Raw genomic sequence first — 27,685 nt, 5'->3', positions numbered from 1 at the left:
AGTCATAACAAAGCACCTCCGCCAAATTTCAGCCAAATCGGATTTGCGTCCTCTGGAAGTTAAAGAAGTCTAATCGCAAGATTGGTTTATATGGCGGCTATATTAGGTTAAAGACAGATTTGAACCATTAGCACAATTGTTGAAAGTCATACCAAAACGACATGGGAGATCGGTTTAAAAGGGCGCTATATCAGGTTATGAACTGATTTAGATCATACTTGACACAGTTGTTAGAAGTCATATCAAAACGATATGTGCAAAATTTTAGCTAAATCAGATAAAAATTGGGCCCTCTAAAAGCTCAAGAATTCTAATCGGGAGATCGGTTTATATGGCAGCTATATCAGGTGATGGACTGATTTAGATCATTCTGGGCACAGTTGTTGGAAATCATAACAAAGGTTAGGTAAGGTTGAAATGAGTCTACCCCATGCCACTATAGACATACACCTATGCCAATAATCGGCTTAGGTGCTTTGTAGCAGTTTGTTGTTTGTCGTCTGCTTGATTCTGTTGAGTGTCAAGACCCAGGAACTCTGCGACTAAGATGGGTGCGTCCACAGGGATCTGGGTCTGAGTCGAGTGGGTCTGACTGGGCAGTTAAACAGGTGACGTGTATCGTGCGGTCCCTGGTTACAATCAGGACATACATCGTGCACGTCGGCATCAATCCTTGCTCTGTAGGAGTTGAGGTGGGTGTATCTGCCGGAACGTAATTGAGCCAAAACTACTCTGGTTTGCCGGGGAAGATCAATTTCTTCAGGTGCAATGGGAGGCGGTCATTCTCCAAGGACTACATTCCCCCGGTGGCCATTTACCGCATCTGCTACCGTGTCCGCATGAATGTTGCCTAGACCTGTTTGATATGCCGACTTAGGTGTATGTCTATAATTTCAGCAAAATTACAGCCAAATCGGATAAGAATTGCGCCCTCTAATCCCAAGATCGGTTTATATGGCAGCTGTATCAAAACATGGACCGATTTGGTCAATTTACAATCCCAATCGACCTACACCAATGAAAGGTATTTGTGCAAAATTTCAAGCGTTAGCGTGCTTTCGACAGACAGACGGACGAACACGGCTAGATCGACTTAAAATGCCATGACGATCACGAATATATATATACTTTATGGGGTCTTAGACGAATATTACGAGGTGTTACAAACGGAATGACGAAGTTAGTATACTCCCATACTATGGTGGAGGGTATAATAACAAATAAAAAATGTTTTGCCCATAAAAAAATTTGCTTAACCAATAATCAACCAAAAACCATATTCGAAAAAATAAAAAAGTGTATATTTTCATCCAAACTGGACTTTCTGTATTTTTTTTCTTGATTGTTTAAATCTTTTTTTATTTTTAATTCTGTTAAAAAGTACTTTTTTGTAAAATTAAGAAAAAAAAAGAACTAAAACACAATATATAATAAAGACGAATACTATAATTAAATAAATTTTCATTAAACAAAAACAACTTCATAAACATACAGTTTAGGGGTATAGGAGGATTGATAGATAATACAATAATTAAAATGTAAATTAAAAAAAATCCATAATAATTACACTTAAGGGAGAAATTATAAATATATTTAAACTTATTCTTGCTTCTTTTTGTTTGCTTTACCATAAGAGTAAAGGTATTTTCTGGGGTTTTCTGGTTTGTTTTCTATAGCGAGACAGAGAGGGTGGGGTAGGCTTTAAAATTATACAGAAATAATACGGGAATCCTTAAATTATTTTAAAACTCAATTCTAAAATAATTAAGATTTTACAAACATAGGTAAATGGGTGGGTGGTTGGAGGTTTGGTTGAGTGTCTAATGTTTTCTGGTTGTAGTATGTGTTGAGTGTGTGTCAAAGACATAAAACAAAAAACATTTAAACATAAACTAAGACGAGAGAGATTGAGAAATTATAAACAAATAATTACAATAAAACAAATATTTTTTAAGGACTTGTTCAACAGTATTTTTTGTTTTTCTTAAAAAAATAAGAGATTCCAGTTATGCATAAGTGTATGTATGTATATCATCATTTCTTTGCTTGCTTTTCATTTCATTTAAAATCATACTAACTAAGAGGATGAACCTTTTTGTAAATTTAAAAAGGGCGAAAAAGTATAGATTTACAAATCATAATAATAGTATGTAATAATAATAATAATCATAATTATATTAATAAAAAAACAGATAGCTAATATTCGAGAGGTGGTATTTGACTTTCATGATGACGCATACCTCTGCTGGTAAGGCAGGCCTTATGTACTTCATTGATGATAGGCGCCGGATAGCAAAGTCTATCCCAAAAACTATCCTGTGAAGAGCAATTAACAATATCACAAACCACATACATATATATAGTGTGGGATATTATGTCTGCCTTGGGCATGTTAACATGAGAGGGCACATTTATTATCCTTGACGATGTCTTTTTCCAAACAAAACAATATTCGCATTTATACAATTTTCAAAAATTCCATTATTGTTATTCGCATTGTTTTAGGAGGGAGATTTTGGTAGAAAAAAGAACAAAAAACTCCAATAGTTCTCTTTACCCTACCCAGGATGGATGGATCAATGGATATGGGTTTAGATGTATGTCTGAGTCTAGTAGAAGTGGGTCCAAAGGTTTTATTTCGTTTGTTATTCGTTAACATCTTCTTTCACAGGTTCACAGCGCAACAGATTAAGCCACCTGCAGTACCATATATTTACAAAGAATTTATTTAATTCATTTTTGTTTTTTGCGGAACAAGGCCGCAGTTGTCCCCAATCTGCTTCAATGTGAACCTAGTCCGAGTCTAGAGTGGGTTACGGGTTTTAAAGATTTCAGTGTGTATGCTTGTCGGGTTAAGTTGAATTAAGTTAAGTTTTCCTTTTAAATAGTAATCGACGCTTTTAGTGAATGAGATACTGTGTTTGTGTGGTTTTGTAGATGTATGAGTGTGTTTTCTTTTCTTTTGTTTTTTCTAAGGGTGAGCAGGAGTGGTAGGTTGTTGTAGTTGTATTGTTTTTGTTGATTTATATGGGTACATAGTTGCCCTTGGGTTTGTAGAACAATTGACCGCGTACGAGTCGTCGTGCGATTTCGGCAAGCAGCAAACGCTTTTCCTTTTGGATTTTCTTCAGAACGCCCTTGTTCTCTTGTGCTCTGCGCGAGAGATATGGCAAGACTTCTTGTACTGGACCGTATGGTATATACTTATAGGCCGAGTAACCAGCTTGACCTGAAATGAAAAAGAAACATGTAGTCATTGTAAATAGTTTTTAATGGAAAACATGTTAAAGCGTGTTAAGTTTGGGTGGGCCTAATCTTATATATCCTTCACCATGGATCGCATTAGTCAAGTTATTTGAAAGGGTTTTCTTTACAGGTAGACAATAAAAAAGGATAATAGGAAGTCATAAGAAATTCCCATGAATTTTTTTATATGATTGGTAAGAGTTGCGCCCTCTAGAGGCCAAGAAGAATATTCGTTTAACTTATAACAGATGTCACCAATAGGAGGTGGAGCCTTATGCCATGATCGTCCACATATGATACGATCTCTATGTCGTCTTGAAGGGGCGGAATAGAGGATAGTAAGAGGTTAAACAGTGCCGGAGATAACCCCCCGCCTTAGGGAACTCCCTGTTTCACTTAACGGTAATTCGATTTCTTATCCCTAAACTCCCCAAATGATTGGCGTTCACACAGATAATTCGCGACCCAGCATTTCAGGCCTGGCGGAAGAGACGTATTGGTGATGTCCTCAAATAGTTTGGCATTGCATGGCCGTGTCGAATTCCTTCGATAGGTCCAGTGCCCTAGGACCGTCCTATCACATAGCCTGGGCTGATTGAAACCACAGCAAATGTGTGTGATGATAGCATACAAATCAATCAAAGTTGTGCTCTGCAGTGTTCGAAATCCTTGCTGATGATAGGCAAATGGTAATTCTCCAGCGAGGTTCGGGAGTAGACCCTCATGCGTCCTGGCTACTGGTGAGAGAAAGGAGATCGGTCTGTACGACTCACCCAAACTCGGATCCTTTTCTGGCTTCAGCGGAATAACTCTGCTCATCTTCCAGACATCGAGCTCTAAAAGTGTGTTCAGAGACAGTTTGAGGACAGATCTAAGATACTCAACTGCAGGTAGAACCAGATTCTTCACCATGAGGGTAGAGATTCCATTGGGGACCAACGCCTTGTATGACTTGGCGTTACGGATGACTTTTGTAACCTCGTCCACGGCGAATAGTGATGGCTGTCCATCGGCTCGGAGACCACGGATACGACGAATGGCTCTCCTTCTTGCCTTGTCACTTTCGGGATGCACAATAAATTGACAGTTGAACAATCTGGCACAACTTATTGAATCAGTAAAAGTTACGTTGCGAAAACCCCTTCCACCGGGTTTCGAAAGTGACTTAAAAGTAGACAGCAGCTTGTGTACACCGGTACCTAAGATGCATTTCTTCAAGTATTCCAGCCCCAAATTCCGCTTATGTTCGTTGACTACCCTGTTTATCTCCAGATTCAGTTCGTTGACTCTGGGGTTAGTGGGATCCGTGCAACAAATCCCATCACGCTCGTCTGCGAGTACCACTTTCTGCTCCAGGAAATTGGGCCGCATTTGGGGTATTCGACCATCTGGTATAAAGCGAACGGCTGCTGCGTTAATGATATCTCGGAATTTCCTCTCGGCAACGTGTTCGACATACACTAATAGTAAGTATTTGTGCGAAACTTCAAGCGCCTAGCTTTACTCCTTCGAAAGTTAGCGTGCCTTGACATACAGGCGGACGGAAATGGCTAAATCAACTCGGAATGTCGATACGATCAAGAATATATGCTTTGTTGGGTCTCAGATCAATTCTTTGATACTTACAAACGGAGAGTATAAAAAGTAGATGCCTCATAGTATGAACAGGACCTCCGTACATGCTATTGCGTTTTACTGGCACCTCTTGACATGTTCGTCCCATGGCAGCCAGTTGTACGTACCGGATTGAGACGATGAATGTCTTCATCGGTAAGGGCTGCCGCCTCTGTGTTAAAACACACAGCTACAACAACGACCACTTGGCATCTTGGTAAAATGCCTTTAAAACATGCAGCGTCGGTGTGAAATCGTCGATTGAGGAAATTGTTGTCCAAAAAGATGCAGACCTGAATACTGCTCTGCGAACTAGGACGGGCTGTCTCCTCAGTTCTCGTAAGGACCACCTTTATCACAAATGTAACTTCTGATTAACTTATCAGAGCAGTAACTTCTGAGCAGTTATCACAGCACCATATAAGAGCACCAAACAAGTTGGAACTTTAACCTCCGACGTGTTTTGTTCTCATCGTAATCATATGATAACGAGCGTCCACAGATTGCGAATAGTGCTCCTTCGGTATACAGAGTAAATGCAATTGCATTCGCTGACAATCAGCTCTTGCCTAAATACTAAGATGCTTGATATGACAAGGGAATTAAATAACCAATGGACATTACGTTACCGACGCGATCGGTCCTATGGACCTTGCTCACCTACAAGAGCTTGACCGGAATCGCTACCGCCACATGCAAATATATGGCTACAACAAGAACATCGATCCCATGTTAGGCGGTTGTTCGTACCGGATTGTCCCGATGGAGTCCTTTATCGGGAAGAACAACAGGCATCCATGGCTAGAAAAGCAAACCTCTGGATCGAGTTGCATATCAGGCGATTCTAAACAACGTTCACGTCGATACGGAAGCAGTGATTAGCTTCCAACCGAATGTCGTTCTTTGAGACCAGCCGCCAACCATTGCACTTCGCCCAGCAGATCAGAATAGTTCTGGCTCAATTGTGTTCCGGCAGATGTAACTGTCTCGTAGTAGGTTAGGATCATAAGGCGGGTAGGCAAAGCACATCCCAGGCTAGTTTTAACCTCTCCCCTACCAGAATTTAATAAACTACGTTGTTTTCGACAAAATTTACTAATTTGCCTCTCAAAGGATTGAAGCCCCAACGGACAAATGGCGTTCTATAAAATAGACGCCATCGCGCTGGATAAGTGAGCGGCGTGTGTACTGGGTTTCCACGCCCTACACCTGTCCATTTCGATCGATTAGCTGTGTAGAGGGATAAATAGTTATCTCCAGGACCAGGCGAAATTCTTCATCAGTCGTAATTTGAAAAAAACCCCTATGTAGTTCTCGGCCACCCAGTCAAATCACCCGAAGATCTTAGGGGTTACCCTCTACAGTATCTAACAGCCTTAAAACGATAGCCTATAGAACTGTATTCTGCGATAATACATAAGCCGTAATCTGAAGTATTCCTCCTTATACCTGATAAAATAAATTCCTTCAAAAAGCCGATACAAACTTATGTGGCAAAGCCGGTGGTTAGTTAGCAGGTAGCTCGGTTTAATAATACCAGTTTTTTGATTTGATTTAAACTATTTACATACTTTGGTATGCCGCTACTCTGGTATGACAAAGAACTACAATACAAAATGTCTAAGTTAATCTGGTGTGTACAGTCAATATCCATATCATATTTTTTTCCATTATCCTTATGCTAGAGCGTTTCCATTATCCCTATTAGAGCGCACAACAAGCCAATTACTGGCATAGGTATATGTCTATAGTGACATGGAGCAGATTAATATATGCCCGCTCTTTTCAACCTAACCATCCCAATGCTAAAGTTGGTGAATAGTACAGCTTGTAAAATTTCCCCGCAGAAAATTTCCGGCGAAAATATAAATTTTTGTGCGTTCAAAACATACCTAATGGGAAAGTAATATAATCGCACATGCCCAATAATTGGCCGAAACATATGACTTTGTCCTCTGGAGAAATTCCAATTTCCTTCATCTTCTGGATGGCATAGCGAACAGTGTCTTCGTTGTGAGATGCTACCATAATACCAATTTTCTTGGCATCCTCACCATTATCTTTGAGTATCTGTTGGGAAAAAGTCATACATAAATTCATATTAAGTGTTACTATAGGGCTTATTTGCGACTTAAACTCACTTTAATTCGTCTCAAACATTCAGTTAAAGTTTTGTGGTACATTTCTGTGGTAGCATCAAAATCAGGATTCACTGGGTCGGGATAACCCAATGCTTCTGCTCTGGCACGTTCCTGTTCCATGTAAGCACCTCGCACTAATTTAGCACCAAAGTAGAAGTTTTGACGCTTAGCTTGCTCCAAATCGGTATTAACCTACAAAAGAAGAAGAAAGTAAAGAAAATTTTTAAAAATTTCAGTCAACACTCAGCAGTAAAAAAACGGCGAATCTTATAACAATAATAAAATCTCCTCTCTTAGTATGCTGGATAGATTAATGTAAATGCACATTCAGAGTGATGTCTAATGGGTAGATTAATATCCATTTGTTCATTACTTTGTGGATATCAAAAACTTAAAACAATTCCAACGAAAAAATTTCGTGAAAATTTTCGCTTTAGCTTTGTTTGATTAAGAAAACAAAATTACAAACATTTTCCCAGAACGTAATTTTTATACAAATTTCCTTTAATTTACTTATGTTTATACATTGGTTTGCTGAGAATAATCATTATGGCTGCGATCGGTTATGAAACTTACCTCACTGAATGCTTGACGCAAATAGCATTGGTATGTATTGAATACAATGGCCTTATCTTTATTGTATTTACGCATCATTTCAAGAGTAATACGTGAAATAGCTGGCTGGAAGTAAGTTTGTTCAGCATCAATCATTATACGGACATCCAATTCAGCAGCAGTCTGTAAAAAGAAATAAAAAGAAAATATGAATTAAATTATAAACGTGTTAGATTGGATTAGGTTTTAAAGAGGGTGCGGATATTAACCCGCCCCATGCCACTATGGAGATCTAAATACCAAAGAGTAACTACGAAAAAGAAAATCTTAACACGGGATTCCGAGCTACTTACAAAATTCCTATTTGTACTTCATATCACGCCGCTTAGTTGGTTCATGTCTGGTAGTGTACCTACAGGTGCCTGTTAGCCGCGAAAGCCGTAGAAAATACTACAACTTCTCATCATTGTCCTGATGGGACAGTTTACTGTCCGTAATTTCCTTCTGCAAGACCGTATTATGGTCAGGCATTCGAAAACAGATTTCAGTCCCTGGGTTCTCAATGTAGATCCCCAGGTCCACTCTGTCCTCTAGCTTTGATCCATCTGTGTAGCATGAACTTTCAGATGACAATACCAGAGTTCCGTCAACACTTTGCCGCTGGCAGCAGTGCCTCGCACTCGACCTCAAGTGTCGCCTCAAGGTATTCTATCGGAAACCTCTTCCAGTCTTCCTATCGTCACCTCTATTATACCGCGATGGTATGACCTGCTCCTATTCTCTATCCATTCTCCCATCGTCTTAAGTCCCATAACTGCAGTGGCTGCCTCACACTTAATCTGTTTGTTTTTGGGTCGAATATCTAGAATAATTATCAGTTCCCTAGTGGGCGTAGTCCTCATCGCTCCGCCTATGCCAAGACAATATGTTTTCTGTACCCGTTGTATTATCCTTACGTTGCACTTTTTCTCCATCGCAATCCACCAAACTACTGAAGCGTATATAAGTATTGGTCCAATCGAGCTTCTGTGAGCTAGTGGACTATACTCGAATTCAGGCCCTATTTCGAGTCTACGGTTAGACTGCATAGTGCCCAAAATTTGTGAGCCTTCTCGGTACGCTCCTGAATGTGACACTTCCAATTCAGGTTCTTGTCCAAGATCACTCCTAAGTTTTTGACCGTGTCAGATATCGAACTCGATCTGTGGAGAAAACGTGGTGCTTCAAATTGGCCCATCTTCGTCTATCTCGTGAAGAGACAGACAGGACTAGCCCAGTCATATGCCAACTCCAGAACCTTTTCGGTACTTCTACATAGCTCATTCGGATTCTTACCCCTTATAACATCGTCTGTTAAACAGACGGGTTCAAATCCCTCCGCAGTCAGCATCCGTTATAGGTTATTTATGGTGGTCACATAGGATTGGCGATAAACTGCCCTCTTGTGGCGTGCCCTGTGCCACCTTCTTAATTTATCCACGTAATCATATGGTTTATTCAGTCTCTAAAGACCCGGTCCACACCCGGTACTGGTCTAAGGTTTGGATCAGTGTGTCGGTTCGCACATTGTTAAACGACCTCTCGATGTCAATGCACGCCGCCAATATGTACGTCTTGGCATCGAAGGATACTTATCTTTTACCTACAACCTCATAGACATGCTGTTTGTATTTCAGCAGTTCACTACACTTTTACTTGGTATCCGCAATACGTTCTATGGTTTTGAATATAAAGGTCGCAAGGCTTATATGTCTGTAGGCTTTTGGTGTCGCTAACTTATCTTACCGGGATTGGATATAAATACCACCCATACCTATTGGCACGCTTTCGAAGTTTATGTACGATCTAAGCACGCTGTGAAAATAGTGGCCAGATAGGAAGGCCACCGTGGCGATTATTTTATATTTTAAGATTATATTTTAAGATTCCCGTGTCTCAGTATCCTCTGTTTTTGCCCACACTCCCATGTCGTCGACTAACGTTTCAGTTTGGACATGGGCCTGTCCGTCTGTCAGTTGGAATCACTCTACAGTCTTTAAAAATAGAGATATTAAGCTGAAACTTTGCACAGATTCTTTTCTTGTTCAGGTTAAATTTAAAGATGGCCTATATCGGACTATATCTTGACATAACCCCCATAGCACGTTAAAGCCTCATTTATTATCCGATTTCGCTGAAATTTGGGACAAGAGTTTTGTGTTAGGATTCTCGATATCCTTGTGCAATTAAATCCAGATCGGTCCAGATTTGGATATAGCTGCCATATAGACCGATCTATCGATTTAAGGTATAGTGTCCCTAATAATTGCATTTCGTGTACGATTTCGCTGAAATTTGGGACAGTGAGTTGTGCTAGGGCCCTCAACATCCCCGTTAATTTGGACCAGCTGCCATATAGACCGATCTCTCCATTTTAGGTATAGGGTCCCTTATAGGCTCATTTATTGTCTGATTTCGCTAAAATTTGGTATAGTGGGTTGTGTATGGCCCTGTTCAATACGTCCCAAATCGGTCCAGATTTGGATATAGCTGCCATATATATATATATATATATATATATATATATATATATATATGCCGAACTCTCGATTTAAGGTTTTAGGCCCATAAAAGGTGAATTTGCGGATTTTGCTGAAATTAAGCACAATGAGTTAGTTTAGGCCACTTGACATTCGTACCGAGTGTGGTCAAGATCAGTCTTTATTAGGATATAAATGCCATATAGACCGATCACCCGATTTAAGGCCTTGGACCTATAAAAGGCGCATTAGTTGTCCGATTTCGGTGAAAATTGGCACAGTGAGCCCTTTTAAGCTCTTCGCTCGACATTCTTCCCTATATGGTTCTTAGGACCATAAAATATGCCTTTTTTAACCCATCAATTTGGTACAACGAGTTGTGTTAGACCGTTACATAGCCTTCCTCAATACGGTGGAGATCGGACTATAGATATAACTGCTATGGATTCATAAATGATGTATTTTTTACCGTACTATGACGAGATGTAATTTATATATACTCGAGGTGGTGGGTATCCTAAGTTCCGCCCGGCCGAACTTGATGTCTTTTTACTTGTTTAGCTTAAGATGCTAAGTTTAAAAAAATAAATTTTTAGAAAATAGTAATTGGACAGTCATATGTGTAGTAGAATAAGAATCAATTAGTCAAGTAGGAAATTAAGTTTTGGTTATTTGGCTCGTTTTCATTGCTACAATCCTACAAATAAGGAAAATCTTAAATTTTGGGTCATTTTTTTAACCATAACTGTTACTGCCCTACTCTCCGTCATCATTTTCTTTTTTATTAAATATGCTTACAGTCTTAATGAATGTTCTTACCTTAACAATGGTATTTAACCGACGAATCATATTTCTAAACATTTCTTCTTCCTTATGTGGAATTTGTGAGGTCAAACGACGCATTTGACCGGTTTTTGGATCGGGTACTCTGAAGGTGTCACTGAGCTGTGAATTTTCATCGACAATACCAGACCAGGGGAACAAGTGCAAAATACTGAATAAAACAAAAGTTCAACATTAAACAAAATCCCAACCATCCTCCCTTCTAAGTCTTTTAAAACTTACCCTTCTTTATCGGAGGTAACATTCTTTAAGAATTCTTTAACATTCTTATTATCACCCAAACTTTCGTAGTACTTCTCCAAGTCCTTAATCGTCTTATGATGTGTCAAGACATTGCCTTGACCACCGACCATGTCTTCCATGTATTTACGTGTGCGCATAATAACCTCAGACAATTGCAACTGTAATAAAAGCGAATGCAATCAATTGGTGAGTTGTAATTCCTGTCAATGCCAGGTCCAGCTGTTTAACTTACCAATAGTTGAGGACGACCCAGGGCGGTTAATTTAATGGCTGTGATGCCGGTACCAAAGGTAGCGCCTAAAAATAATCAACCAAAAGAAAACACATAAAATTTAATTACCATCACACGCCATAAAGAAGAAGCAACGACCACAATGGACGTTAGTTAGGGAAGCATAAATTATTAAAATTAAAACTAATATACAAGAAGTACAATAGAATCAATAATAGTGATAGAAGTGGCACTCTACAGCATGTCATGTTTCATGTAGACAAAGCATCTGTTGGCCATACATAATGATGGTAATGACCAATTGAACGTAGCATAAGAGTAGCATGCGACAATGTGGCCACAAAACTTTTGATCTAAAAAAATAAGGCCAAGGTCCAACGTGAGTCTATGCAGCTCGTGGTGATACATAGATCATACAGCGGTCAAAAAAAGTATTCATCATTCAATGTTTTTTTTTTAATAAGTCTACAAAAGACAATTGGAATAAAAACATATTAAACTAATGATGCAGTAGTGCTTGTGTGATATATATGTACACAATTTCATTGTTTTTAAAGAAAAAAATAGTATTTATTGGAACAAAAAGGGCCATTTTACAGCTGAACACAAAAAATTAAACAAAAAAAGTATTCATCACTGCAAAAAAACAAAAAAATAAATAACATAATTTAAAAAAATTAATACTTTGTTATTCGACCACCGCGTCTTATAACTTCTTTTAAACGGTTTGACATCGATTGGACTAATTTAGCGGTTATATTTTGGTCTATATTAGTCCATTCCTCCATTATCACCTGTTGCATTTGACTCTTGCTCGAAAAATTGCGCGTTCTCAATTTGCGTTCGAGATGTTCCCAAAGATGTTCAATTGGGTTCAAGTCGGGACTTTGAGGAGGAGTTTTAATGACTTTGGGGCAGTTATACAGCATCCACATCTTGGTATTTAAAGCAGAATGTTTGGGGTCATTATCTTGATAATATTGAAAGTTATTACCAAGCCCAAGTTTTACAGCACTATCTTTTAAATTCCTCTTTAAAATGTCAATGTAATACTTATGATCCATTACTCCATTAATAATTTCAAGATTTCCCGCTCCTGAAGCCGCCATACACCCCCAAACCATTAAACCACCTCCACCATGTTTTACAGTAGCAACTGTGTTTCGTTCTTCAAGCTCTGTATTTGGTTTTCTGTACACTATGACCTTTCCATCGCACCCAAAAAGATTAAACTTGCTCTCGTCTGCAAAAATGACTGTTTTCCAAAATGATTCGGGCTGTTTTACATACATTTTTGCGAAGTTTAGCCTTTTCACTCGGTTTATTTTATTTATAAAGGGCTTCTTACGTGCAGTTCTTCCTCTGTAACTATGCCTTTTGAGTGTATTTCGAATTGTTTGTGTAGTAACTTCCTTCCCTAAATATTCCATAGTGTTTTTACGAAGAATGGTCGCATTTGTCTTCGGAGTTTTCTGAACTTGCCGCACTAGCCAACGCACATCTCCAACTGAAAGTGCTTTTGGTCGACCAGATTTTGGTTTATTGTCAACAGTTTTCGTTTCTGTCCACTTTCTGATGATGGATTGTATAGTAGATCGTGGTCTATTTAATATTTCACTGATAGTTTTTTGAGTTAAACCATTCCTGTGGTGTTTTATTATCAAAACTTTTACCTCATCAGAAACCTCGTTTTGCTTACGACCCATTTTGACAAAAACTACATTTTCAATGAAATTAAATATTTGCTGTCAAGGGTAAAGCCTCCTTTACTAAATAAAACAGAAAAGGGGGATTCCCAAATAATATTTGAATTTGACTTTGATGATAGCACATCAATGATGAATACTTTTTTTGTTCTGTTTTTGGTGTTATTATATAAAATTGCATTTTTTGCGCTAATTAAATTTATTTTTTGAATTTATTTTAAAACATATTACGAAAAATAAACTATTGCATAAAACTGCATTATTTGTTTACTTTAAATTTTCTTCAATTACCCAAAATAAGTGAATTTATTATCAATTTTGCTAATGATGAATACTTTTTTTGACCGCTGTATATAAATACCACCTCAAAAAAAAAAAACACAAAGAACAGAATTTTGTTTATTTTTCTGTTTTGTTTTGCATTTAAATTTTTTGTTATAATTTTTTATATAGGTCGCTGGCATTAAGGCATAAAAAATATATCCATTTCAGCTAAGACGAAACATTTATTCACTCAACTCGTGCAGTATAGAACAATGTTAATGTCTATAAAGATCCTATAGCTTGACGTCATATAAAAGAATTATAGCTTCGTGCAATGGCCAACATTTCTGCAAAATTTTTATACCCACCACCATAGAATGGGGGTATACTTTTCAAGTCATTCCGTTTGTAACACCTCGAAATATTCGTCTAAAACCCCATAAAGTATCTATATTTTTGATCGTATACACGTTCTGAGTGGATCTAGCCGTGTCCGTCCCTCCGTCTGTCGAAATCACGATAGCGGTCGAACACGTAAAGCTACCCGCTTCAAATTTTGCACAGATACTTAATATTAATGTAGGTCGGAGATTGCAAATAGGCCATATCGGTTCAGATTTATATATAGCTCCCATATAAACCGATCTCCCGATTTGACTTTTTGAGCCCCTTGAAGCCGCATTTCTTGTCCGAAATTTAGCATGTAGTGTTCTCTTATGACTTCCAACGACTGTGCCAAGTACGGTCCCAATCGGTCTATAATCTGATATAGCTCCCAAACCGATCTCCCGATTTGACTTCTTGAGCCCTAACAAGCTGCAATTTTTGTCTAACTAGGATGAAATTTTGTATATAATCTGATATAGATCGCATATAAACCGATTTTACGATTTGACTTCTTGTGCCCTTACAAGCCGCAATTTTTATTCGATTTAGCTGAAATTTTGTATGTAATGTTCTGTTAAGACTCCCTACAACTGTGCCTTGTATGGTGCGAATCGGTCTATAACCTGATATAGCTCCCATATAAACCGATCTCCCGATTTGACTTCTTGAGCCCTTACAAGCCGCAATTTTTGTCCGATTTGACTGAAATTGAGTATGAGGTATTCCGTTATGTTTTCCAACAAATGTACCAAGTACGGTCTATAACCTGATATAGCTCCCATATAAACCGATCTCCCGATTTGACTTCTTGAGCCCTTACAAACCGCAATTTTTGTCTGATTTGACTGAAATTGAGTATGTGGTGTTCCGTTATGTTTTCCAACAAATGTGTCAAGTACGGTCCAAATCGGTCTATAACCTGATGTAGCTCCCATATAAACAGATCTCCCGATTTGACTTCTTAAGCCCTTACAAACTATTATGTTTGTAACACCTCGAAATATGCATATAAGACCCCATAAAGTATATATATTCTTGATCGTCATGACATTTTAAGTCGAACTAGCCATGTCCGTCCGTCTGTCTGTCTGTCGAAAGCACGCTAACTTTCGAAGGAATAAAGCTAGGCGCTTGAAATTTTGCAGAAATACTTTTTATTAGTGTAGGTCGGTTGGGATTGTAAATGGGCCAAATCGGTCCATATTTTAATATAGCTGCCATATAAACCGATCTTGGGTCTTGAGGTCTTGAGCCTCTAGAGGGCCCAATTATCGTCCGATTTGACTGAAATTTTGCACGAGGTGTTTTGTAATGACTTCCAACAACTGCGCTAAGTATACTTCAAATCGGTCCATAACATGATATAGCTGCTATATATACCGATCATGGATCTTGACTTTTTGAGACTCCGGTGGGCGCAATTCTCATCCGACTTGGCAGAAATTTTGTACCACGGCTTCTCCCATGACCTGCAATATACGTGCCCAATATGGTCTGAATCGAAATATAGATTGATGTGGCTCCCATATAAACCGATCTTCCGATTTTGCTTCTTAAGCTCCCACAAGGCTCATTTCTAATCAGAATGGGCTGAAATATTACACAATGACTTCTACCATTATGGTCTTCAACATTGAATTCACTTATGGTCCGAATCGGACTATAACTTTATATATGTCCAATAGCATAACCAATCTTATCCATTATTGTTTGTTTGCCTAAAAAGAGATACCTCGCAAAGAACTCGACAAATGCGATCCATGGTGGAGGATATATAAGATTCGGCCCGGCCGAACTTAGTTAATTAACTGTTAATATTGGGAAAATGTGTTCCCAATATTAACATCAGATTCGTATTTTACTCATAAAACTCTTTCATTTGATACCCATATTGTCCCTGTCGATCAACATGTCCGTTTGCGGGTTTTGGGATGGGGCGTTCCCCCAGATTCTGGTTTTTCGTTTACATATAATTAGAAATTCATTCGATTGCCACATTTTTTGTTTATATTTGCTTTTTAAAAAGTCTTTAACAAACCCCATGACTAATCAAATATAACCTACATTTATGTCTATGAAAATATTTTTGAATGAAGACCAAGTATTATTTTGAATATTATTGCGCATTAAATAAATTCTTTCTGGGGATCGTTAACATTAGAAATATTGTTATTAAAACATATATACTAGAAGGTGTATATAGATTTGTCTTCTCTAAAAATAAATAATTAAATGGCTTCTCTTTTTCTCTTGAATAAAAAAAATATCTATTTATATACCTATTGTTAACCCTCTCATTCTACGAACAAAAAACAAACGTAAAAGCAAAAAAAAAAAAACCAAAAAACATGAATGCTAAAAATCTTTTCTCACGTGATTGTCAAAAATGTCATTTGAGACATTTATAAAATTAACTTGTCACACTTTTTTTATATTTTAAAAATCTGTTTTATTCATTTTAAATGTTCTTTTATTTCTATTTGTTTGTAGTCTAAAGGGCTTTAAATAGAAGACAAAAACCAAAGGTAAAAAATTTTCTTTCAAGTCTGGGATGGTGACATTTTCTTTGTTTTTTATATATATAAATATATATTTTCAAATATTTGGTACAATCATAACTCTTGTTTTGGCTCAGTATTTGGCACACATAAATCATTAACACAGAAATAATTGGAATTGCGTGGGACACGCTGTTTTCATCGCATGACCAGCCGACAAAGAAATTATGTATATGGCAATTGTTTCTGGGAAAGATTCATTTGAAAATGTTTTTTAACAAAAAAAAAATATTTTTTGTATTTTGAAAAAAAAAAAGAACATGAGCAGAATTTCTGTTTCAACTGCTTCATATGATAATGAAAGGGCTGAGCTATTTATTGCATATATAATAAATTGCAATCTGGTGGTTTGCAATAAAGACAAATAAAAGCGTGCAAGGTTCAGTCGGGCCTAATTTTGGGAATCCGTCACCATGGAATCTGCTAAAAGTTTACACAAAATGAACTTGAGTGAGGGCATGGTACTTTATGTACCAAATTTATGCCAAATCAGGCAAAACATAAAGTTTATAGGATCCGTATAAGGCTAATCGGACGATCGGAACAATACTTACCAAGGATATTTCAAGATGTCATAACAAAACACACATGCAAAAATTCAGCCAAATCGGACAATAAATGCGATTTCCAGGGGCTCAAGGCATCAAACCGAGAGATAGGATTACATGGAAGCTTTATCAGGTAATCAGGTTGCAAGTAACGACTTTTGCAGGCAGCCCCTTAAACCTAACCTAACCTTTATCAGGTAATAAACAGATTTGGACAGAAAATGGAACGGTTGTTGGAATTCGGAACAGCCCAATCTCATAAAAATTGCGGCTTCTTGAGGCTCAAGATGTTAAATCGGGAGATCGTTTTATATGGAGCTAAATCAGATTATTTATAACTTACTTACTAAAAGATGCATTACGGCAGGCTTGGGATCTGTGGATCTAAAATGATGGGTCAGCAGAGAAACACCTCAAGGTCTCCTCTACTTTGGAATATAGCCATTAACAATATATTATTGTCTTTGGAAGAAAAAGACGTAAAATTGGTCGCGTATGCTGCTGACGTGGCAATTGCGGTTAGGGGAAAGTTTCCCAGCACTCTAAGAGATATACTTCAGGAAGCTCTACGTGCAAGAGCGAAGTGGGCTACCGAAAGTGGTAGCCCCCATTGGTCATGTGGCGGTTACGGACACTGTGTTATCCTTGATGTTCCAGGCAGTGTGGATTACATCCTACCTGAGCCGCTTTTTGATAAAAATTACATGTAAGCTAAGTTTTCAGGACCAGACCCGAAGGACAACGAATGATAGATGGTCACAAAGAGGCGGCTGTGAGCATTCCAAAACTATGTGGCCTAATCTAGACTTGAAGAGGTCTACTGCTTTGCTGTCATTGACTAGAACAGACGTCATTGCGTCCGTCACTGTCTAATCGGAAAACATGCTGAAGGTTGCCAGCAACGACTTTTGCAGAAGCAATGCAAATGCAAATTTTGCACATCAACATTCCACTAAGGAACAGCGGCAAACTTCTCACTTATCAATGAGTGCAGTCGAGTCGAGTAGAAGGTCAAGATGATAAAGAGTATTAAGGGTGATTTTTAACTATTATCTTTTTGGCAACACTGGTTTAAACATCTCACGCACGTGTTGGGTTCTGTTATACTGTCAAACATCTTCAGTTTGTTCTAAAATTTAACCATGAATCGTCTTACAAATGAACAACGCTTGCAAATTACTGAATTTTATTATCCAAATGCCTGCTTTGTTAAGAAAGTTCATCCCGCGCTTCTTCTATTCACTGGCGAATCCCATTTTTGAGTCAATGTACGTAAATATGCATTGCAAGAGCTACCAATTCGTCCAGAAAATGTCACAGTTTGGTGCGATTTATGGGCTGGTGGCATCGTTGGACCGTACTTCTTCAAAGAAGATGCCAATCGTAACGTAACTGTGAATGGTGAGCGCTACTGTAAGATGATATCCAATTTTTTTTTTGCACAAAATGCAAGAGCTTGTCTTGCATGACATGTGGTTTCAACAAGACATGTGGTTGCCACATGCCACACAGCACGCATAACAATGGACTTATTAAGAGGCGAGTTCGGTGAACATTTTATTTCACATTCGGGACCGGCCAATTGGTCGCCTAGATTGTACGATTTAACGAATTTAGACTATTTTTTGTGCGGCTATGTTAAAGCTCCTGTTGAAGCATTTATTCGTGAGATACCAGCCGAAATGTTGGAAAAAGTATGCAAAAATTGGACTTAGCGGATGGACTATTTTAGGCGCAGTCACGGTCAACATTTACATGAAATAATCTTCAAAGGAAAGGAGGCCACCGTAGCGCAGAGATTAGCATGTCGGCCTATGACGCTGAACGCCTGGGTTTCGAATCCTGGCAAGACCATAATAAATTTTTCAGCGGTAGTTATCCCCTCCTAAGGTGGGCGATATTTGTGAGGTACTATGCCATGTAAAAACTTCTCCTCAAAAGGTGTCGCACTGCGGCACGTCGTTCGGACTCGGCTATAAAAAGCACGCCCCTCATCTGTGAGTTTAAAAACTTGAATCGGACTGCACTCATTGATATGTAAAAAGTCCTTACTGGATTTGGAATAATTTACAATCATCAAACATTTACAATCATCATGGGCAAATTTGGAATAATTTACAATCATCAAACATTAAATTATATGGACCGTACTATCGATTCAAATAAAAATTTCATGAATTTTTCTGAATTTTATGTGTTACTTTTTTGAAAAACTTTCCTATAGCTCTTGGCAACGAAGGACTCTTCTTTTTATGTACAACCTCGTGCACTTTACTTGTTATAAGCATGCTATTTGTATCTAAGCAAATCGCCGGATGTTCTACTCTGTATCATGGTATCCACTATACGTTCTTATAGGTATCGAGTACTTTGGTGTCGCATAGCTTGCCTTGCGGGCTTAGGTATAAACAACACCCCTGCCTTCTGCCAGTCTTTCAGAGTATATGCAAGTTCTAGTCACATTGTGAATTTAGGGACCAGATAGGCCGCCATGGAATTTAGCCTGCTTCTGTAATAAAGCCGGAAATATTCCATCATGACCGCAAGTGCATATTTGACCATGAACATTTCTTTAAGGAATAGGAGCAAACTTCTCACATACCTTTTTTAAAGGCGAGTCCGAATGGCGTGGCACAGTACGACACCTCTTTGGGGGAAGTTTTTATATGGCATAGTACCACAAATGTCGACAAAATTAGGAGTGGATAACCACCGTTGAAAATTTTTTCTGATGTTCTCGCGAGGATTCAAACCCAGCCGTTCAGCGTCATAGGCGGACATGCCTCTTCACTACGATTGCCTCCATCAGGTCAAATTGACTTAAATGGTTACAAGCTCATCAAGGTCTTCGATCAACATCATTGTTCCAAGATTCCAGTGTCTCCGTGAGTCCCGTCGTATCCGTTCTTATTCCTAAGTCGCCACCCAATGTCTCAGTTCGGACATGAGTTTTTGGGAGAAACTTGGTGTCATTAACCCTTTCTACCTTTTTAGGGAAATTTTCACGAGTTATGTTTCGTCACCCTAGTCATCCTATTGTTACATATTCTTTCACCCTTTAATAATTCACTCATTCAGTAATTGATATGCCCTTTAATACTTTCCGTTTACCTCTATGGGCCAAACGATTCACAACATTTAAATTATATTTCCTCATACACATTAAAAGCGGATTAAAAAAAAAATAATACTACTTCATACATAGTCAAACATGTATCTACGTTTGAAATCAGTTTTTGAAGCATATGTACTTAAATATTTAATAAAAAAAATATATTTGTATAAATGCCTAAAATACTACATACATAAGCATACATGTGTATTTAAAGAGAAATTTCATATTTTTAACAAATATTATCTATTTAATATTTTGTAAAAGAAATTTCCACTTAAGATTCCTATTATCCATGCCTACTGTGGAGTAAGCTTTAATAAATAATTCCACTGAAATCTGCACCCAATGGATTATTTGAAACTAATTTAATGAAATATAATTTTTACATATTTTTTTTTAGTTTTTAATCTTTTTTATATGAAATATATATTTTATAACCAAGTAGTTGGGGACTGTAGGAATCTCGTTATATGCTCTACTAATTGTATTACAAAACATCCATGCAAATTTTCTAATGAAAGCTATTACAACACTTTCTTAAAACCTTTTTTTTCATTTAATTTTAAATTTTGTCTTACTCACTACTAGTACCAACAACATCTATCAACTAAATTAAATATACCTACATGTGTAGTAGTAAAAAACAACAATAACACACAAATATTCTAAAAATCTTCTTCTATGTGTTAGATAAAACAAAAGCATCAGGCAAAGAAAAAGAGAAACAACATTCAATAAAAATAAAATACAAACTAAAAGAAAATACAGAACCAACACTAGATTACAGAAAATGTTTATCATGCCTTCCTCTTTCTTTTGCTAACAATTTGTTGTTGTTTTTGTAGCAGTGTGTTGTACACTGTACACACGGCAGCCCATGCCGACGAAGGACTTCATCGGGTCAATCCGGTACGTACAACCGGCTGTCATGGGATTGCCTAACAATTTGTATTAGCCAAATGTTATTTAGGAATATTTTTTGATTTGTAGCTAAGAGCTTGCACTAAATGAATGGGAAGACTCCAGAGTTTCCCTAAGAATTCAAATACGAAATATTATCTTAAGTTTTTCTGCAGACCATATTGTAAAAAAATTTACTATACAAAATAGTTATAGCCTGTATGTTTTGGTGTCTGTATCATCAGCACTCACCAAGAATTGTTGATGGTTTGAGTCTCCTTTCCAATGGAGAGTCAACATTTAAAGCTGGGAGTTTGCTCTTTAACATTAAATGCTGCAGTGACGGTTTCAAGTTTCCATTGAAACCTTGACTAGACACCCAGCTAGAATTCTCTAACCAATATGTTAGTTTAGAAAAGGTGTTAGTGAGAGTCCCCTTAAGACATACTTAGACAATTTATTTTGGGGAACTCATTCACTTAAAATTACGAAAAAATTCATTTCTAAAGAAGATGTTATATGGGATTTTATTTATTGCATCCGCAAGTGATGATAGCCACCAAGTTACTTAAAAAATTATTTGTTTAATAATCTTGGATTCATTGGATTCCATTCATTAATGTTTCAGAATAATTTTAACTGAAGAGCGGTGTAGGCGGCGAAGCACAATGTAGAGATCTTTGCATATTCTGCAAAGTATGTTGTATATGATCCTTATTGCTTATGAAGATGAAGACAGTTACCAATCACCTCGAAACAAGGTTATGGTGATAATTGGCTATTAGAATCCTGGAATCACGCTCTCCGATCATAGGGAGAACTTTGAACTTAAGCCCAGAGAATGACAAAGATTGAGATCTTTCATTTCGTCTTAATTGTTGTTGCTACTTCAGCAAAGTAGTAGATCCTTATTCATTACTTTCGAAGAAGACCTTTATCAATTCCATCACCGAAACAATGCTTGATAATTGCACTTGTGAATCCTGAAATTCATTCTTATCAAGACCGAGATCTTCAATTTCATCTTAATTTTTGCGTCTTCTGTAAAATCCTTGGAATGAGTTCGTTTTTCATTCTTCCGAAGGATGAATGAGAGTTACCAATTTAATTGAAGATGTACATCATAATTACCTTCATGACCCAAAACTTCAAGAGGGGAAAAGAACGATTATTTTCGTTTCCCCGATGTTATTGCAACTTCTACATTGTATGAAACTTTCAAAACTTCTCGGTTTATGGAATACTTATTCATTATAAAGAAGTGTAAATTCACTTTTTTATTACACAATACAAGACACAACCGTATATTTAACCTATTTCAGCCGTATATTCCAATTTCTACTTCTTTGGACCTAGTATTCAGTATAGTTTGTTATCGTGTTGCAAGTATCCAAACATTTCCTATTTACAATACCTGGATTTCATCATGAATCTGTTTTTCTTTTCTTCGAAATGTATGACACAACATAGTCCAATATTTTGTAACTAACCAATTCACTATTTCATCCTTTCATTTTCATTATCCAAAATTCCTCTCACAAATAACCACTCTTTATAATTTTCCCTTCTGTAAATTTTCTGTAAACTAGTGTTATTAAATAATTAAAAAAAAGACAACACAAAATACATTAGTAAGGTGCTGTAGGTTGCTTACCCTCAGAAGTGCGTCGAGGGAAATACTTCTTATCGTCGACTTTAAAATGGGGTTTAGTGGTAGTGGTAATGCGTTGTTATTACACAGGGTGTATAGGCGGGGTTTAAACAATGCAGATTAGTTGTTTGGTCATGGTAGACGAGACATTACGAACAGGAGAGCAAGGGAAAGGATAGTTGTATGTGTGTTTTATATTAGGAAGGACATAAATGAAATTAGAAAAATGGGATTGGTTACGTTACACGGGATGCGTAATTTGTTAATTGAATGTGATGATGACGTATTTGGTCGACATACCGCCGAGTGTCAATTAATTTTAGACGCATTACGTGACGACGACGAAACAGGAGAAGTATTGCGATATGGACAGGTTAGGCGAGTAAGTGAAAAAGATAGAGATTATGGTAAGATTAAATCGCAATTCAAATTTAAATGCAAATTATATTGACGATGATCGTGAAGGATTTTATTTATTTAATTTTTTTTAGCATTTGTCAAAGCAGACCGTAGATCCAGCAGAGTAGTTGCAGGTTTTTTTTTGTGTTGGGGTTGATTATTGATGACGGGTTTTTTATGCCAATTCGTTGAGGATTGAGATTATCGGTTAGTAGAGAAAAACACACATATAAATATAAATAAACAAATAAATATGTTAAAATGAAACAGAAAAATTGGAATTAGTAAAGAATTATTAATATATTGGGTAATATAATTAAAATAGGCCTTAAGATACATTGTAATAAATATTAAATTAAAGGGTTCATTCCAAAATAAACATTCGCAGTTTTCTTTCAATAATATATAATTTTGTAATTAATAAAAACTTAAACTCTTTGTATGATCGATAAGATATTTGTTTAATTTCTATAATTAGTATAAATTCAAAACCATGATTTCATTCAAAGAATTGAGTTGGTATAATAAGCGAACAAATTTAACCTAAGTATCTAGTAAAAACAAAATAGTGTCTAAGATCTTCATGATGAAATCAAGTTTTTTAGAACAAAAATTTGCTTATTTCTAAAAAAATGTTTGAAATAACTAAATGAAAATCGAATCAAAAAGCCATTGATTCTGCTATTGTTTTTAAAAAGCGATTTTTTACCAAGATTTTTTACTTTCCCTAAATCTATGATATTTAAGTTTATGTTGTATTTAAACTGTACTATTCTTCACTAACCTATCTTTTCCTAATACATCAACAAATTTTCATGTATTAAAATACTTAATCATCGAATCTTAGGCAATGTATTTAAACAATATTGTTTGAATATTATTTCTTATCTAAAATAATTCAATATTTTTATTGAAATAAAAATCATTATAGAAGAATACCAGCTAAGACTTGGCTTCTAAATGGAACACTACGTCGAAATGATTGAATTTTGGCTTAGATGATATATTATGCATTTAAACATTACGAAATGCTTGAAATCAGTAAACAATATATTAGTATAATATAATGACGCAGCAGTTATTAGTATATAGTATACTTGTATAGTACGCATTATAGTTTTAGTATACAGTATAGCTGCATAGAACACATCATAGTTGTATAGTATACAGTGTTTTTGTATCGTATACAGTATATTTTCAGTATAATGGCATAGTATACAAGTAAACCGATTAGTTGAATAGTATACAGTATTGTATACAGTAAATTAGCATATTAGTTGTATAGTATAAAGAATAAAAAAAAATTATATTATTGATATAAGAGAAGTATCCCTAGTTTCTTAGTGGAAGGCTCATGGGAAATTTAGTAGTATACAATATAGTTTTCCAGTACAGTTGTATATTAGTTTTTATATCCTTCACCATCTTTTGTTATTTCTTTCATTATAACTCGAAATATTGGACTAAGGCGCTTCAAAGAATGTATATTCTTAATTTTCAGAACTTTTAAGACACTTTTGCAATGTCCCTCTTCTGTTAAAAGCACACAAATTCTCGATCGATCGAGATAAGCTTGCCGCCATCTTCAGGACCCTTTAAGCCCTATGCAGAAGGGAAAAAAGGATCTTGGAGACAAAATGACTACATTTAGCCACATGAACATGTTTGATTGAAAATGCAGAAAGTGTAACACTATTCGAGGTTTGGGGCGACATTTGCAAAATGTTGTCCCGCAAAAGTGCAATAGTTTTTAAGATTCGAAATCACCGTAAATCTGTACTAGGAGTCGGAACATAGACCCAGAGAAGACTGAGATATGCTTGTTTACGAAGAAGGCGAAGGAGGACCAATTTTAAATTGAACTGGAAGTGTCTAATCTAGAAGCATACTGAGAAGGCCCACCAATATAGTATATTTCGCTTATAGTCTACAAGTTGCACGAAATTAGTGGCTTATATCGCCAATTGGGCTAAAAGAGAATTTTTATCTAGTCAATTTTTTGGATGGCCACAGTAGCGCAGAGGTTAGCATGTCCGCCTATGACGCTGAACGCCTGCGTTCGAATCCTGGCAGGACCGTCAGAAAATTTTTCAGCAGGTGTCTCTCTGCGGCACGCCGTTCGGACTTGGCTATAAAAAGGGGGCCCCTTATCACTGAGCTTAAAATTGGAATGTTAATGGGCAAATTGCATTTGCATTTTTTGGATAATAAATAATAATAAATAAATTTTTCTGGATGAGCTAATGAGTTTTAACGTCATGAGTTGTATTATGACTTGCATATTCTATAAGTGAAGTCTGATTCGGTCTATAACTTAAGGCGCTATTACACGGCATGTAGATGTCTTATGACATGTCACTTTCTGTATTCACGTGTAATTGAAAATGTTAGTCAAAATTGTCAATTTACCTACGATTAGTTATTTTTGCTATCACACCTGTATGTTATTTTTGTATGATATAACCTAAACATTTGAGCAAAATCTGTTTTTTATGCGTATTAATTGTTTAAGTTGTGAGAAGGCTGGTTAAAACATAAATTTTTTAAAACAATTTAATTTCATTCGACTGACAACCGAAACAATTGATTTTTTTATGTTGTTGTCAGAAGGAATAGAACACGCTATTATCGAAAAATTACATGTGCTATTTGGAAATTGATTTTCATATGTTAGTGTCGTTTGTTTCAGACGACATGTACATCTCAACATGTGTTAAATTTAACATGTCATAAGACAACTACATGCCGTGTAATAGAGCCCTTAAAATAAACTAAATTGCTCATGAACATTCCATTAAGGTACACGAATACTTCTCTCATACCAATGAGCGCATTCCGATTAAAGTTTAAGCTCATTGATAAGGGGCCTCCGCTTTTAAGTCGAGTTCGAACGGCGTGCCTCAAAAAACAAGTGCCACATAAGTGACATATGCAAGACAATGAGGACCACAAATACTTGGGCTCTAGCAGGGCATTTGAGAATTCTCTAGAAATCCTATCCATAGACATACAGATAAGGTATAAGCCAATCATTGCAGTTATGAGACTTAAGGCAATGGGATAGCAGGTCATACTATCACGGGTTAATCGTGCTGACAATAAAAAACCTAGATGGATTGGAAAAAGTTTCGGATCTGGTATTTCTATCTGGAAGTTCATGCCAATTGCATGGTTCAAAGCTAGAGGACAGAGTATGCCTATGGGTTTATACTGCGGAACCAGGGACTGACATCTGATTCCAACTCCTTGCGCACAATAACATACGGTCCTGCAGGCGTAGATGTGGGTGATCTAGGAATGCTTGAGTTGGTGTGGTGTCGACGCGAGGACGTTGAATGTGAGCATCATGACTATAAAAACCAGGACGATATGGTCACAGACGGCCCTAAAGTGTAAGAAGATAACGCCTGTTCTGAAGTTCCGTAAACGATTCGCATCTTTTGGATGCCTTGCATGGCGGAGCAAGGGGAATGAAAGGGCAGACGAATTGGCAGTAGGCCCCCGAGGACTACCATCCGTAAGCTTAGTGAATGCCAAGGCTTTCGGTTCAACGCAGTCCGTATAAGGACCATGGACAATGAACGGGCATAGGAAACAGTTAAACGGGCGGTAGTAGGAAGAAAACCCTATTAGGGCATCCGTAAAATAGACGAGGCTATTTCTGATTGGAAAGACATCAGTAGGCCTTCCGGTATAATTACGGATACACGCAGAATTATGAGCGCATGTGGGAAAGATAAAGAAACATTGGCACATTTCCTATGTAATGCCCGACATTCGCGGCTAACAAACTGCGCGGTTTACAGACTCCGTATACGAAAACAGTCTTCAACCCACATAATGGCATGGAATGGAAATCGTATAAAGATGTTTTGAGCAGCACGGAATTTTTGCAATAGATTTCTTCAATGTTAATTTTAGGAATAAGAGCGCATAACAAGCCGATTAATGGATTGGTTGTATGTTCAATAGGGTGGTTCAGTTTTGGCGGTTGTCACAAACGTAATCTAGGACAAATTCTAAAAAATTTTGTCCTCTTGAAACTCTTAAGAGCGCCAACATGACACAATCCAATACAGCTTGAATATAAACCGATCTCCAGATTTTAATTCTTGAGCTTATAGGGTCGTTATCTTATGCGATTTTAAGAAATAATGCACATAATATTATAAAGGGTGATTTTTTTGAGGTTAGGATTTTCATGCATTAGTATTTGACAGATCACGTGGGATTTCAGACATGGTGTCAAAGAGAAAGATGCTCAGTATGCTTTGACATTTCATCATGAATAGACTTACTAACGAGCAACGCTTGCAAATCATTGAATTTTATTACCAAAATCAGTGTTCGGTTCGAAATGTGTTCATTCACCGTAACGTTGCGTCCAACAGCATCTTTGAAAAAATACGGTCCAATGATTCCACCAGCGTACAAACCACACCAAACAGTGCATTTTTCGGGATGCATGGGCAGTCCTTGAACGGCTTCTGGTTGCTCTTCACTCCAAATGCGGCAATTTTGCTTATTTACGTAGCCATTCAACCAGAAATGAGCCTCATCGCTGAACAAAATTTGTCAAAATTTGAACACATTTCGAACCGAACACTAATTTTGGTAATAAAATTCAATGATTTGCAAGCGTTGCTCGTTAGTAAGTCTATTCATGATGAAATGTCAAAGCATACTGAGCATCTTTCTCTTTGACACCATGTCTGAAATCCCACGTGATCTGTCAAATACTGTCTATTCATGATGAAATGTCAA

The 27,685-nt window shown here is 37.0% G+C and overlaps 1 protein-coding gene across 4 annotated transcripts in view; it reads right to left on the bottom strand.

The window, feature by feature from the left end:
• Positions 1-2,358: 2,358 nt before the first annotated feature.
• The window catches only part of LOC106087655 (proline dehydrogenase 1, mitochondrial), a 74,114-nt gene continuing 48,787 nt past the window's right edge, over positions 2,359-27,685 (bottom strand). For 2 of the 4 annotated variants that reach the window (XM_013252776.2, XM_013252775.2), the window contains exons 6-13: positions 22,526-22,564; positions 11,394-11,458; positions 11,141-11,319; positions 10,895-11,069; positions 7,578-7,739; positions 7,002-7,193; positions 6,753-6,930; positions 2,359-3,229 (exon numbers count right to left, since the gene is read on the bottom strand). In XM_013252776.2, the coding sequence (XP_013108230.1) occupies positions 3,024-3,229; positions 6,753-6,930; positions 7,002-7,193; positions 7,578-7,739; positions 10,895-11,069; positions 11,141-11,319; positions 11,394-11,458; positions 22,526-22,564 (1,196 nt within the window). In that variant the 3' untranslated portion in view covers positions 2,359-3,023. The remainder of the gene's footprint in view (positions 3,230-6,752; positions 6,931-7,001; positions 7,194-7,577; positions 7,740-10,894; positions 11,070-11,140; positions 11,320-11,393; positions 11,459-22,525; positions 22,565-27,685) is intronic. The other 2 variants (XM_013252778.2, XM_013252777.2) reach the window with 1 other exon arrangement.

This window comes from Stomoxys calcitrans, chromosome 4, assembly GCF_963082655.1.
Source record: "Stomoxys calcitrans chromosome 4, idStoCalc2.1, whole genome shotgun sequence".
NCBI lineage: Eukaryota > Metazoa > Arthropoda > Insecta > Diptera > Muscidae > Stomoxys > Stomoxys calcitrans.
This window is presented reverse-complemented; position numbering and strand designations above follow the sequence as displayed.